At 34.9% G+C, this 15,953-nt stretch overlaps 2 protein-coding genes across 4 annotated transcripts in view; one reads left to right on the forward strand and one right to left on the reverse strand.

Moving 5' to 3' along the window:
* The window catches only part of LOC116166331 (E3 SUMO-protein ligase PIAS2), a 34,785-nt gene extending 27,627 nt beyond the window's left edge, over positions 1–7,158 (reverse strand). Inside the window, exon 1 of one of the 2 annotated variants that reach the window (XM_031481286.1) lies at positions 6,766–7,158. In XM_031481286.1, coding sequence (XP_031337146.1) covers positions 6,766–6,792 — 27 coding nt within the window. In that variant the 5' untranslated portion in view covers positions 6,793–7,158. Of the gene's footprint in view, positions 1–6,604; positions 6,746–6,765 lie in introns of those variants that run through there. The other variant, XM_031481293.1, reaches the window with a different exon arrangement.
* Positions 7,159–7,653: 495 nt separating this feature from the next.
* Positions 7,654–14,879, forward strand: LOC116166351 (gamma-tubulin complex component 4-like). 2 transcript variants are annotated; one of them, XM_031481313.1, is made up of 11 exons: positions 7,654–7,744; positions 7,789–7,961; positions 9,496–9,655; positions 9,711–10,014; positions 10,061–10,253; positions 10,549–10,851; positions 10,900–11,164; positions 11,275–11,455; positions 13,492–13,699; positions 13,748–13,816; positions 14,591–14,879. In XM_031481313.1, exons 2-11 carry the CDS (start codon positions 7,893–7,895, stop codon positions 14,858–14,860), a joined length of 2,022 nt encoding a protein of 673 aa, XP_031337173.1. In that variant the 5' UTR covers positions 7,654–7,744; positions 7,789–7,892; the 3' UTR covers positions 14,861–14,879. The 2 variants fall into 2 exon arrangements, with proteins under 2 accessions (XP_031337173.1, XP_031337165.1); XM_031481305.1 differs by having other exon boundaries at positions 7,699–7,961.
* The last annotated feature ends 1,074 nt before the right edge of the window (positions 14,880–15,953 follow it).

A 15,953-nucleotide genomic window follows, 5' to 3' on the forward strand; every position in this document is an offset into this window, starting at 1 on the left:
GAATTATATCAATAAATGATATAAGCTGTGATATAGAATCTTACCCCAAAGCAAGTGTACAGGGCCGATCAAAAAGAATACCACAACTTTGAAACTCTATATTTAATTAAAATAACAAAATACAATCATGGATTATAAACAAAAAATAAAATAAGTGTTTTTTCTGTAGGAAGTAAGTTCGCAGATGCTCAACAAGACACTTGAGCAAGGAGGAAGTGATGGAGAAAGTGGAAGTAAATGTAAAAAATTTCTTGCAGCAGCCCCTTGAAAACTTTTGATTTTGACATCCAAAAATGTAAAAATGATGCCGACTACAAACAGGCGGAAATAGACTAGCAAGTTTTCTCGTGCAAATTGTTGTCTGATAGCACCGTCAAGTGACAATCAGGCTTATGATGTATCAGATCTGTTACTAATAACCGCAATCCGTTACGTAACTCTAACGGAGTATCCTAACCTACTTTTAAACGGAGAACTAATTTTTTAGTGACATATCACTACTATAACTGCTTCCGATTAGGAAAGGACCAAAATTTTGTGTTTTGACAGCTTTAAATGTAGACAGAGAGGTAAGTATTCACTGTACAGAATGCTGGACAGAGAAAGCAGATCGCCCCAATGAGGTAATTCGTAATCCGTTAAACCTGGCGTTCCGTTACGGTAACAAGTCAACTGGCATTTGTTTGTCTTTATAAACTGACAGGTTGTAATTTTGTAAAAGTATAAGAGCCCCTTCTCACGAAGCGTTTTTGAAAAGCCACAGAGTGGCGCGGCGGAGTAGGAGCGCCAGTTTTGGGTTCATCCACATCTTCTATCTCGAGTAGAGAAAGGTTTTTCATCATACGTTATACAATAACCTTCGAGACTTTGACAAGTTTTATATGCATTTCCTCTGTGTCGATTTTGGAGATTTCCTTATCCATTTTCACAAGGAACATCTCGCAATAAACGTGTCACGTGGTGGCGCTTCTGAGAATCGTTTCACGCTACTATTTAGTGGCGCTGCCGAATCACGCCGTGTGAAAGGATCCTGCAACAAGCAGCGCGCGTCTGCGTAGAGAAAGTTTGCTACAAGTCGCGCAAACGCGCCACAGTGCCGCTTGGTGTGAAGGCGCCCTGCGTCCATATAAACTATAAAGCAATGTTTCGCTACCAGCGGTGCGACTCTGGAGCGCTTCAAAACTGCATCTCTATAACTACAACAAGGCCCTGGTCCCCAATTAACAATACCGTAAATGATTTGAAGAAAAGTTGCTGGCCATCTGACAAAAAAATCATTTAAGGGATTGAACATGAATTAATTCATGGAATAGTGCAATATTAAGTAATCCTTCCATTTATACAGCATGTTGCATCGACAGGGGGGACATAGGAAATCCCATGTAAATTTAAAGGTTAACTTTTGGCTTCCCTAAATATTTTAGAGGAAAAATCTATTTAGGTTATTTGAAGAGCATTAAAATCCGCATCTAAAAGAGTAACTTTCGATGTTTTTGATTAAACCCCTTAACGAGATACGAGTTACAGGGAACAATTGAGGTAAAGGCTGACTGTCAAATGAAGTTTGTTGACATCTCAAATTATTAATCTGAGGTTGAAACTTAGACCATATAGTACATGGACTGCTATTTGTAACTAAAATATGGTCAATGACATCGCCCTGGGTATGTGAGTTTAAGGGTAAACGCGAGGGTAAACGAGTCTGTCCGAAGTTGACCGATTAAACACGATTTGAGACTGTCAACCTATAAATTAACAAACGTCAATTAATTAATCGTCTAGATATGCCAAAAAAAGCAGGCCTATTCTTATTTGTGGACGTATAGCAGATAATCAAGAGTATTTAAAGCTTCCCGTACTACGCGTTACTATAAAAGCTACTCTTTACGTGATCCGAGTGGTGTTAACACAACTTTAGTTTACCCTGAGATTCACATACCCACAACTACAGTGCCCTCTATCCGTGACCACCCATTTTGTCTCGCATTTTGTATTGAAAGCATAGGGATAATAGCAGTCCATGTACTATATGGTCTAAGGGTTGAAATTTAATGCTTTATTTCTATTATTATGTATGAATTACAAGACTGAAGAGAAAGTATTGATGGTTAAATGGTATTATCGGGTATAATATCACTAGTAGTACAATTATTATCGGTGATAGCACGACTTAAAACTTTTCTGAAAATTGAACGAGTGCGCAGCACGAGTGAGTTCAATTTATTATTATGAAGAATCGCTGGAAAATATTTTCAAGTTCTAAAAATGACCACCAGAGGAGGTACTGCCATCTTAAATTTTAAAATTGCATTTTCTTTAAATTTCGCATAATAAACTAAACATTCTTTTTCACATTTTTAAAGAGAACCAATTTATCTATCATTTTCGTAAAACAAAAACTCTGTTATTTCAAAAACAAAGATGGCGTGCGTGGGGCGTTCAATTGTTTTTGCAATAACCTGCTTTAACTTCTTAACGGTTTGACCGATTGTAACAAATTTGGTGTCGTTGAAAAGAGCATTCCTTGGGCAACAAGAATCAAATACAGAGTGGCCCAACGAGAAGTATACAGAGGGCTTTTAGGGTATTAAATTTAGAAATTGCGAAAAATCCTCGAACACGTCAATTTTGTATTCGAGGGGGACAACTTTTGAAATACAAATCACGAACCCAAGTCTTCACCCCTCTACGTAGAGAGCTTAACCCCTAAAATTTTAAATGGAATCCTATGGCAAATGCCACATCATTTGAAAGCCAATTTAATCGTGATTACTAATCTGTTTTGCTTTTTAAATTCTAATGATTCGTTTCGGAGATATTCGCATTTGAAATGTTTTTTTCTAAAAAAAACAAAACAAATGCGATCTAAGTCACCTTGTATTAAGAAAGGTTTAAATTGTGCAAAAAATAACAAATAACATTTATTTCAATAAATGCTCGAATTGCCTCCCGCCTGCTTCCATGCAATAATAAAGATTTGCTTCAAAACGCTGCCATACATGTTGCAAGATTTCAGGGGTAATCGCTCGAAATTGTTGAGTTATACCATAGTGTATTCTATTCTTACACTATGGTTATACGTGCTCGCAACCCTTGTAATGTTCCGGGCGGAGTAGCATAAACTTTATTCTTTAAATATCCCCACAAGAAGTAATCTAAAGGACTTAAATCAGGGGAAAAAAACCATTTCAAATGCGAATATCTCCGAAACGAATCAATAGAATTTAAAAAGCAAACCAGATTAGTAATCACGATTAAATTGGCTTTCAAATAATGTGCCATTTGCCATAGGATTCCATTTAAAATTTTAGGGGTTAAGCTCCCTACGTAGAGGGGTGAAGACTTGGGTTCGTGATTTGTATTCCAAAAGTTGTCCCCCTCGAATACAAAATTGACGTGTTTGAGGATTTTTCGAAATTTCTAAATTTAATACCCTAAAAGCCCTCTGTATACTTCTCGTTGGGCCACTCTGTATATTTAATTTAGTTGAATCCTTCCCCCTAGTTTTGACACTAGGTATGATCCAAAATCCTAAAAAATCAAATGGAATGATATGACTTTTTCTTTATGAAAAAGAAGTAGCCAAATAACACCCAAAGAGGCCAGTGAACCCCATTTTTCAAAATCTCGTTCCTAACCTCAAATATTGGGAAAATGAGATTAATTAATTAATTAAAATGCTTAAATTGTATCTTATTTGAAGTACTTCCGGTATTTGTCGATGGCGCGAAAGATTGTTTGGAAAAGGACCCTACACAATGCATTATAAAATAATAACAGCCGTAATGTAAATTATTCTGCTGTGTTTACATTCAGAAAGTGCAGTTTTTGAATTTGGAATTCTTTTCTAAAATGCCGATTTCTAACCAAGAAGCATTTAATATGCTGGCGGCGATGGTTCGTGGTCGATTTGGATAACGCAAAAAGAAGATGTGGGCAGCGGTGGTCGCATTTAGAAAATACTCATATTAAATGCTTCTTGGTTAGAAATCGGCACTTTAGAAAAGATTACAAATTCAAAAAACTGCACTTTCTGAATGTAAACGCAGCAGAATAGTTTACAAATTACGGCTGTTATTATTTTATAAGGCATCATGTTTCATTTGTTTAATTTTCCCAGGCCTACCTAAAAGTGTAGGGTGCTTTCGCGCCATCGACAAATAGTACCGGAAGTACGTAAAAAGTAAATTTAAGACACAATTTAAGTATTTTTATTAATCAATTAATTAAACTGATTTGCCTAATATTTGAGGTTGGAATGAGATTTTGAAAAACGGTTTTCACTGGCCTCTTTGGGTGTTGTTTGGCTACGTTTTCATAAAGAAAATGTCATATCATTCCAATTGATTTTTTTAGGATTTTGGGTCATAGTGTCAAAACTATCCCTCTGGTGGAGAAGGATTCAACTAAATTAACTATATTATGGTTGATTCTCATTGCCTCGCTCATTGCCCAATGAATGCTCATTTCAACCATACTAAATTTGTTAAAATCGATCAAACTTTAAGAAGTTAAAGCAGGTTATTGCATAAACAATTGAACGCCCCACACCATCGTTGTTTTTGAAATAACTGAGTTTTTCTTTTTACGAAAATTATAGATAAACTGGTTTTCATTAAAAATGCGAAAAATTTTTTTTTGTTTATTATGCGAAATTGAAAGAAAATGCAATTTTAAAATTTAAGATGGCAGTTACGCCCTCTGTTGGTCATTTTTAGAACTTGAAAATATTTTCCAGCGATTCTTTCATGACCGATTTACCCAATAATTTTTTTTACCCCTAAGTCATATGACGAACGGTTTTCGAGATATGACCGAGGAACAGTCTTATTGGGTCACCCGGTACGTACTATTGCCCATCTCTCGGTCGCTTATTGTATGCGCATTTTAATAACCCAATTTCTTCAATGGCTTTATTTACCATAGAGCTTGAGATTTTTTTAGTCACAAAATGAATGAGTGAATTGCTTCCACTGCAATTGCTGATTTATAATTGTTTTTCGGTGTTTTTTTACCATTAACTCGCGTATGTCACTCACTGTGGAGTGTTCCCATCGATTGGACATCTTATTTTCAGCTACTACGTAAACCGAGACGTAAACACTCTATACTTCCACTTAAACGGCAAAATGCCAAACGTAGAAAAGAGACAAACGTCAGATTTTGACAAATGACAAAAACAAGCAGGCAGTAGCGGCAATAATTTTATTATCGCTGTGATAAAAGGCTGACTGGTCATTTGTTTTATAGACTTCACCAATTGTGTAGAAGAATAGAGTCATGTGATTAATGCATTATATTCTCAAGGAAATAGGCCAAGTATCAGACATGTATGTATGTATCAGGCCGATACCCACGCAATCAACAGTTGATAGAATTATCAAAAAGATGCGGATTTTAATGCTCTTCAAATAACCTAAATAGGTTTTTCCTTTAATATACTTAGGGAAGTTAATAATTAAACTCTTTTAAATTTACATGGGATTTCCTATGGGACGCCTGTCGATGCAACATGCTGTATACCACATTTAAGTAGTTATACAGCGTGCTGCATCGACAGGCGGGACATAAGAAATCCCATGTAAATTTAAAGGAGGTTCATTATTGGCTTCCCTAATTATTTTAAAGGGACAATGTGTTTAGGTTATTTGAAGAGCATTAAAATCCGCATTTTGTGTTGAGAGTATAACCCCCAATCCATCATTCAACATCCAAATCCATTTGTAAGTGACGTTATCAGATTTAACCAGTTAACGTCACTTACAAATATCTTTGGATTTTGAATGATGGATTGGGGGTTATAATCTCAACACAAAATGCATAAACTATTAACTCTGTACCCCAGTTAATCGCATAACTTCCATGATTTTCGTTCCGTTCCCAACCGTCCGTTATTTTACCGATAACTGCACAACGTGTACGGACCCGTTAAGATAACCATGCTTACAATCTGATACCTACATCATACAAAATCTCACTTACTAACGGAATGCGGTTATTTTGTTTCATAACATAACTGTTCATAACCGATTTGATACATTATAAGATTGATTGTCAGTCAATCTTGAAAATTCAGAACCGATCTGAATTTGTGACAAAACTCTCCCAGGAGATCTCGTATACCTTTCCGACTAGCACGTTTTATTGTCGCAACTTGCTTGCGCAATAAATGTGGCATGTTAAATTACGGTGGTTTGATACCTGGACAGTGCTGTCAGATAGCAATTCGCGGGAGAAAACTGCTGGTTCATTCCCACCTTAAGCTTCATATTAATCTTGACATTATATTCTCATACCTTCCATACAATCAAATACTATTTTAGTAAATATGTGAACCACCTAAGTGAATATCATTCTGCTCATTTATGTCTATATTATGGATAACCGAAAATAAACAAGCGAGGAATCACAACATCCAATCCTGTTATTACAAGGGCACAAACAATTGAAATGAATTCATTGCTACTTAAATATGATGAAACTCCCTACACATATCAGATCTACTTTTTCAAAAACTTACAGGAAGATCTTATCTGAACACACTCATCATTAATCTGAGATTACTGTCAGAATAATACATTTTAGAAGTATGAAAGAATCTTACCTAAATTGTTCACCATTTTGTTGAACACCAAAACAACAAGCTTGCAAGAATCAGTCGACACGTATCCGTAGAACCTTAACGACTGAATATTTACGTAAACAATTTCAAGGTTTTGCTAGGTTATGTTCAAACGGGGAAAGGAAAAATTAAGCTTCACTTACCCGCAAATCATCTATATTATCGGACATCGCCGACTGTGTTTCCAATGCTTCCAAATAAAACCTTCTCTTAATGCATTCATTTAAACTGAGTTGGGTACCTTCCTTTTTAACGTACTACGGTAGTTCTTTCGAGGGAAAATGTTTAACGCCGCCAGTTCCCAATTCCAAAAGGACAACAGAACGTCGGGATGGAGAAGCTTCAATCAGTTTAATTTTGTGTACTTTTGACTTCCAAGTAGAGGAATCGCGCGAGTGTCTGTAACTTACTGATTTGAATTTTGAAAAGTTAAATGCACTTCAAATTAATAAATAGCGCAAAAGTTGATTTTTTTTCTGTATAAAAAGAACTGCGGCGAGCGGAGGGTAAAAGGAGGAAGTTCGCCGTTTTTAGCTGAGAAAACTTCGATTCTACCAACATAACATAACATATTATTATGGTAATTTGATTTATACCAACATAATTAAATTGAATTTTGTAGCAGACAAGTAATTGGAACCAATATGAAATGCTTATACCATTGCTTACACAATAAACAAAGCTTATAGGTTCCGGTTTCGCACTTAGGTAGAATTATTATATTACCTTACTAACAATACACATGCGGGTGGCAAAAAAAGATCAAACGCATGGAATAGATGGGTATAATAGGCAACCAAGTCTACACTAATTTCTTTGAAATGATAATAATCATCGTCTGCTAATGAAACAGAAATTATCGGCGCGGTGACCAAATTTTGGTCTCTCGCTAGTTTCAGTTGCCCGGCCATTTTAGAATTTTGGGGAACTGATGGGCTATTGGTTCATTGGAACTCTACACGAGGAGATTTTTCATTAGCCCGCCACTGCATGGCTGAAAAAGTATTGCCATTGAATATGGTCATTGAATTATTGCAAAAGGAAAGTTTAGAACTCAACCAGTGACTGTACATACTTTTCATTGAATTCAACCAAAGCATTTTTAACCTCACTTTTTGTTTGGTTTGTTTATGGTAAAATTAAAAAAAATTAAAACTGAATTATAGAAATTTGAGGTATATCTGAGTGTGTATGCATTCTGAAATGAGGCATATGTGAAAAGAGGGCAGTTGGAGTTTATCATCGTTGACGGTTTCGGAACATCTTCACAATGATTCACGAAGCACTGTTTTATTTGTGGAATTGCCCTGGTGATCTTTTCAAAACTAATAAGAAAGATGTAAGTTCGTTTTTTGATATTTTAATCTTATCTATCAAGTACGATTGACCAGCGTTAGTTTAGATGTGTAAGTTGTTACTCGACCCATGGCCTAATAAGAGTATGGTCTGCTATTCCCGTGAACGACATCTCGCACAAGTCGCGCATGACGTCACGCGGTTGTGTACACTGAAATATTGTACACGCGCATTTGAATAAATATGTGCTAATATTTCGATATTCCATTGCATATGTGATAAATACGATTATATAGCTATATTACTTTATTACAATGGTCCATTGTGTGATGTCTGGTTGCAATAATAACAATAGAAAAACTAAATACAAGTTAGTATAGATTTCCAAAACATGTCGCTTTTCAGCGGGGTATAATTGTATCAGCATCGACGGCATCTGATTGATGGCTACACCTTCACTCAACGATCTCACCGATCGTTAATAGATTTGTATGACGACCTAATAAATAGGTAGATAGGTACGATACGGAATATGTTTTGACACCAAGATTTGTTGGTAAATATACCTTCCAAGGGGCCGGCGAATGCTCTGTGCTCAGCCATTAGAAAACTTGACGGAATTTAAAATACTTGTTTAACACGGGCCAACATTGCAAGAAGGTATTGCTGAAATACCTACCTTCATTTTGCTCAAGAAACAACGAACGTTCATAAAGAAGGTTCGCTTTATATGACTGCTTACGTTGCATACAAATTAAAAACATACCGATTCTTAGGCGAAATCGCCGAATTTGAAATAGGCGATAATTGGATTATTTTATATCTGAACGGGATTTAAAAAAGCCAACAAATTATTTTGCTGTTATTGAAAAGTAATAAACTTAATGCATCATGTGATAAGACATTGATACCTAACGACGCTTTCGACCACTTAGTTAAAGCAAAGAGCATATAATATAACGATACTTTTTGAACTTTGGAGCAAGGACGTATATAAGAATTCGGAAACGAAATAAAAAAAATGAGAAACTGCGGCACTGCTGCAGAAAGACGAACAGTTAGTAACCAATGAAAAACCTCATGTTTTAAACAGTCTGAATTGATTTATTGTACATATTTTACATTAAAACCTAATGATTTTTTACTTTGTTTTTGTAATACAACACAGTTTGTTACGTATATATATGCCGATAAGCTCTAATTAGGTGTAAGCACTTTATGAATGAAAACTTTTCACCGTAATTGTTAGGCTTTCTTACTTATTCTTATGGGAGTCTTGCAGGCACCAGTTCGTTTCACAACCGCGTGACGTCACATCAACACCAGCCGACTAATGCACTATGCGCAATAGCAGACCATACTCTTATTAGGCCATGACTCGACCTATGTGTTGGTTTTTGTAGTTGATGTTAAACTAGTAGGTATTGCTTTAGTCTTTACATACCTAGTAAGATGATAAATGAGTCGGTACTTGTGTACCACATGTGAAAGTATGATAGCTGGGTAATTTTGTGTCGGTTGTGTGATGACTGTTTACTATATGTTGGTAGACTACATTTTACAGTTAAGTGTTTTAGGATTGGATTAATTCTGTAAGTATACAAGATTTTCTACATCCTGCTGAAAGAGAGTTATTACAAAGAATTATGACGATTGCTTTAAATTACCACGAAATTGAAGACTTCAGGAAAACAGTAGAAAATCAACATATTTTTGCATACGACAACCATATCACTGGTAATTATTTATCCTACAGTAAGTAGCTGTTCACAGAGTGCTTAAACTATTTCAGATGATAATGTAAGTAATGAAATCAAGCCTGGACTGTACGTTAAAGCATTTTGCAACGGTGTTGATACTGTCCTGGAAAGTTATCGCAATGAGATTGTAAACTTGGAGGATGTGATTTTAAAAAATCCACAATTGTCACTGACGTTTGTGCTTAGCTCAGTCGAAAAGTATGTTACGCTTTTTAAAACACTGAAACAAATGATTCAGTTAATAAAAAGCGAAAAAATTCACGGTTGTCCATTGATTGGGAAGTTACAATCGTATATTGATAGCGGCATTGATGCCATTACGGAACCTACACTGAAGTAAGTTTTTTTTTATTTAATGAAAAGATGGACCAAAATGTTTTAGAATAATCCTATCTGTCAACACTGTTTTTTATAAGCACTTGTGCAACTGGATTGTTTATGGAGATCTAATTGATAATTGCAATGAATTTTTTATATGCGATGCCAATTGTGCAGATGAAAATTTTCTCTATCCCGACCAATTGAAAGAAAGTGATGGTTTGAAGAAAGACAGCTACTTTGATATAGATTTCTCAGTAAGTACCACTCCTATGGAGTAACACCTTTAGTCACATGCACTTAAGCATAGGTGGGCATTAACTCGTTAATTCGTTAATTAACACAGCTAACGAGTTACTTAACTGATTAACTTCGAGGCTAACTTCTAAAAATGTTAATGCTTCTGTTAACTTCCGTTAAATTGAACTTCTGTTAATTCAGTCCGTTACATTGGTTACTTGTTGATGTATTCTTATTTATAAAAATAATTCTTCAAAATGCGAAAAATTCTGTGCTTCTAATAAGTAATTGTGACAAAAAAATATGTTTCAGAAAAAACATAAAGTGAAGAGACCATGCGAAGTGCGTAAATTTTATTTAAAAAAAGACATGGTTCCGATAAATATATCTATGGAAACTGCGGAAACAATTCTATTTCTTGGTCAGATAGTGTGGATAATACGGAATGATCCAAAAACGTATTTTGATGATAAATTCCAACTAAAGTTTAAAAGAGACATGTGGGACGGCACAGATGTAGAATACTACAGAAAATTACAGTCACTCGAAAATGTTCCGTTTAATTCGAACGTATTCGATAAGACTATCGAAGAATGCAGACTAAAACTAACCAAAGTAAGAAATTATTAATGTTCTCTTCAATGATTTTTTTTTCTTTACTAGTACTTGTGGAAAATAATGATTGACGAAGCAAAATTATTGGATCATCTACAATTAATAAGAGATTACTATGCACTAGGAAGAGGAGAACTATTCCAACAGTTTATTGTTCTAGCTGAAGATCATATAAAGGATATTACAAATGAGCATATCTTAACAAATTTGAATTTTATTTTCTCTGAGACTGCTAGGAAATTGTACACTGAGAATGACAAATCATATTTGTCTTTCGAATTAACATTGCCAAAACCCCTTGTAAAGTCCAATAGTAAGTATACTCATAGTTTAAATGGCATTAGTGCTTGGATTTAAATTTTGCAATCTTGTAAATATTATTACACAACTAAATTCGATTTTTGAGTAACTCACAGTTTGTAGATTCGAGTCCTTGGAGTCGCCTTGAAATCAATTTTAATGTCAGCTGGCCATTACACATATTATTCCATCCAACAGCTATGGGTTTTTACAACAAACTTTTTTGCTTTCTTTTAAAAGTGAAGAAAACCCATATTGATCTGCATAAAATATGGCTGTTCCATATGGAAGGAAAACATAAAATGTGTGTAAGAGTACTAGGTTATCATAAAGTAAGAAATATATTTCAGATTATTATTATTTTTTTTTTTTTATTGCCTTTATTTTATAGTGGGTGGAGTGTTAGCAATTTGCTACTCGAAGCATATGTATTTTTAACAAACTAAGTTAACAGAAGTGAATTGAAATCGATTTCTTAAGTAATGAGAATTCTTATGTCCACCAGTGGTTAACAGTGGTAAATGTTCGATGTCATTCATTTTGCTGATGTACGATTATCAACAGTATCAGTAGTTGACACAACAACTCTTTTGTTTTCCATAGATACAGTAAAATCCAATTTTTAAGGCAACTAGATTCCATTTATTTTTTGCTACTAGCTTAATTTCTTAAAGTTATATAAGACTTTAAAGTACTTATACCCCTTATTTTATGATGACCCCATATATTAATAAACGTGTAAACAAATATAGAAAACGAGCTCCTGGGATGGCTATAGCATGTGCAAAAGCAAATTTGGAACCAGGGGCCTATTTCAATTTTGCAACTTTTTACTTTACAGTGTCATAATTTTACAGTGTAAAGATTATTATCTATTTCCTAAAATATTTTAGTCAAGGTAGCATTTCGTTTGTTATTCATCTTTACATATTTTGAGTGTTATCACGTGTCAAAATAGTCTTTATGGACCCAAATATTATCAGAAAAATGCAAAGTGACAAGTGAAAAGTTGTAAAGTTGCTTTATGAAATGGTGTTAGATTTGCATTTATTCCAAGTGGTTATGTATCAAATTTCATTTAAATCCCTCCATAATTAAGAAAGTTGGCACTGCGCATGCGCAAAACGAAATTTTGAAACTGGTCAGGATTCGAAAAGGGCACTGTGAATGTGGATCGATTAGGCTCAACTTTTGGCATTGCATATTATATGCCTAAAGCTATGCCCGTATTGAATTTCATGCAATTCGGTTCATAAGTAACGGAGATGTCAAAAGGGCCTTCTTCATTTTTTTGGGCTACATTGCCAATTCACGAACTCAATATCTACAAATTTGATAAAGAATCCACCAGCAAAATTTCATCGCAATCGGTCCATTCGTTTTCGAGACATCATGCTAAAGGACAGACATCGCAAAATTATAAACTCGCTAGGAGCTCGTTAATAATGAGCACGGAAAATGATATAAGCTCTTAACAGTTATACACGCTATTTATTCCACGACTCTCACTAAAAGGCCAAGTGGTAGGTATACATATTATGCATTATTTCCGCCTACTAACGAAGATAGTGGGTTGTAGGAAAATAGTACATTATATATCAAGGTAGAGAAGTCCACTATTATTGCCTGAGCACCAAGATTACATCTCGAGGCGCTTGCGCCGAGGGGTGTAAGGTGCGAAGGCAATAATAGACTTCTCTACCGTGGTATATATACTATTTTTTTCACTTGAAATCCTCTAAATTAACATATTTTTTTTTGTTTATTAATTTAACATGTCGATCAAGTACGTGGAAGTACAAGTCAAACAGGCCGTATTTTGTTCTGTCATTGAGATTTTTCAAAGAGTAATTTCGTTCGAATTTTTCAAAATGTGATAATTTTAGGTATGTAATTTCTCTGGAAATTGCGAATGGTGGCAATTATTCGTTTTAGAGAACTTGTCTAAACGTTCATTGAGCGAAATTTCGGGTTGTGTTTTCTAAAAGTGACAGCGTAACAGTTCTCATTATTGACTACTAGTTAATAATAAAAAATTATTAACCACTTTGAACAAATGCCGAGAAAACCTACTTTACAAGTGGAAAAAAGGTTAATAATCATGTCATCAGACGCTAGTAGTGAAAAAAATAATATTCAACTTATATGTAAGTTGCAGTATAAAAAAAATTCCTACACTAGCGTTCAAAAATGAATAAAAAAATACTATGTTGTCAAATCAATCACCCTATATAATTTATGCAGAATATTTTTTGAGGCATTTTGAAAGATACGAAGATTTAAAAGTTCTCTTCTAATTTTTTATTTATAAATTTGATAATGTAAATTTTACCATTTCAGAGATCCAGCAGTGTGGACACTACGTAACAATTTAATGTACATTGTAAATAACCTACAGTATTACCTACAAGTGGATGTAATCGAGGCGCGCTTTGCAATTTTGAAGTCGGCTATACAGGATGCTAACGAATTTGAAGATATTATTCGTCTACATTCAGAATTTTTAAAGAATCTACTACATGAGACTTTTGTAATGACAGCATATAAAGTAATATACAAACTAATAGAGTTAATTTGCTAACCATACCTTTTTTAGGATTCTGAACTGAAATGCAAGCATACATTATATCAAGTACCAGCACTTAAACAGGAAAAAAATAGCATGGTAATGTAAAAGGTTTTTCAATAGTAGCAAGCGCATTTTAAAACATCTCTAAGGGTAGAAACATAGTGGAGAAAGTCATCTTGTCATTCACTGCGCCACGCATCACACGGTTCATCACGAAGCGAGTTTCAAGCAACTGCATTTTGAAAAACAATTGATTTTGTTGTGGGAAGAGCATTGAGATGCACGGTGAGGTGCTTGGCGAGATACACGGATTTGCTATGGTCGACGTTATTTACTTTCCCGTATTTGTTTTTATGGTAAATTGAATGGCGACATGCTGCACTATGTCTCTACCCTAAAGGTCCAGCGCATCCTTCCATGTTTGTGTAACGTCCTGTGTATCTCTTATGGTTTCCTATTTCCTTATGCTGTTCATTCTTATCTTGAACACACTAGTAGAAGTCAATTTGCCATCCCCTCCACTTTTATATGACGTCACAGGTGCTGCGCTGTGATTGGCAGTGCCATTTTGTGGCGGTAAATTTGAATTTGTGAGGGAGATTTGAATTTCTGGATGTCTGCCATTTTGGGGCGGTAAATTTGAATTTGTGTGCGAGATTTGAATTGTTCACAAAATGGCGGACATCCGGAAATTCAAATCTCCCTCACAAATTCAAATTTACCGCCACAAAATGTGGAGGAGATGGCAGTATATTCGCACAACTTTGACTTCAAAATTTTCAGTAGAGAAAAGTGGAGCTCGGATTTTATATTTTGATTGATTGCATTGAAAAACATCTTGAAACAATTACACTGTTTATGTTTTTTTAGGTGTATGAAACAATATTGCAAATCCTGAGTGTTTGTGACAAGTTCTGTTCTCTAGTGAAAAACTGGCAAAGTGATCTTACAGAAGTGGATCTACAAAAACTGTCAAAATTAAAAACTGAAAGTGAGAGTTTGATAGAAATGTTGTTGCATGTGTTGTATTCATTGCATCAAAAATCATCCGGTCAACATTTATTACAATTACTCCATCACATTGATTACAATCGTTGGTTCTCCAAAAATATTGTAAATTTAAATTTAACTGTTTCTTAATAAATATGTCTCTCTTTACCATGCGATAATACATAGCCAACCTAGTTTCTGATTGAAAACACCACAGTAAGGCAATATACAGGGTGAATGAAATAAACGACTAAATTCCTCAAAACCTTCCCCATGGATATTTTGAGGAATTGAGTCGTTTATTTCATTCATGGTTCATCACCCCCATTTTGAGCATGGATCAACCACAACCACGAGTTTTTTCTGAATATACAGGGTGGCAATTTGAAAACTTACCATCCCCCATGTCTTAGTGAATAACTGAGATATTTTAAAAAATCAAAATCCGTTTCGGTAATTCGGAGGGGAATCACAATGACATAGTTGGCGACGCACCCCATCCAACCCCCTGCACCCCAACTTTTAAATCTTAAATAGTGACCCCCCCATGTGTGATACGCCGTTGAAAAGCTCTGAAAAAATGCTTTCCAACCATACCAAATAGCATTACATTTAGGTTAGTAATTATCGTGCAAATCAAAAAATAAACTAATATGATACATTTGAAATCTGTCGTATTTAAAACGCAACCGGCGAACATAGACAGAGAATAATTCAAGAATGTCGAAATATTGCAAATGCAACATTTGAAAAGGTTCGACAAGAGTTTGAGAATAGATTATACTACTGTCTTACCAATAACAGAAACGATTTTGAACATTTATTGAAATAAAATCCAACTTTAGAAAGTGTATCATATTAGTTTATTTTTTGATTTGCACAATAATTACTAACCTAAATGTAATGCTATTTGGTATGGTTGGAAAGTATTCAGAGCTTTCCAACGACGTATCACACATGCGGGTACCTATTTAAGATTTAAAAGTTGGGGTGGCTGGGGCGCAGGGTGTGCGTCGCCAACTATGTCATTGTGATTCCCCCTCCGAATTACCGAAACGGATTTTGATTTTTTAAAATATCTCGTTTATTTACTAAGACATGGGGGGTGGTAAGTTTTCAAATTGCCACCCTGTATATTTCCTTGTACATCTTGTTGAAGGAGTGTCTTCAGGATCTATCCTACTGAGATACAGTGAAAAAAGTACCATGCTCATCTGATAGAACACAGAGGAAGTTGTTAATT

The sequence above is a fragment of the Photinus pyralis genome, unplaced genomic scaffold (genome assembly GCF_008802855.1).
Source record: "Photinus pyralis isolate 1611_PpyrPB1 unplaced genomic scaffold, Ppyr1.3 Ppyr1.4_LG1, whole genome shotgun sequence".
In the NCBI taxonomy this organism is placed as follows: Eukaryota; Metazoa; Arthropoda; class Insecta; order Coleoptera; family Lampyridae; genus Photinus; species Photinus pyralis.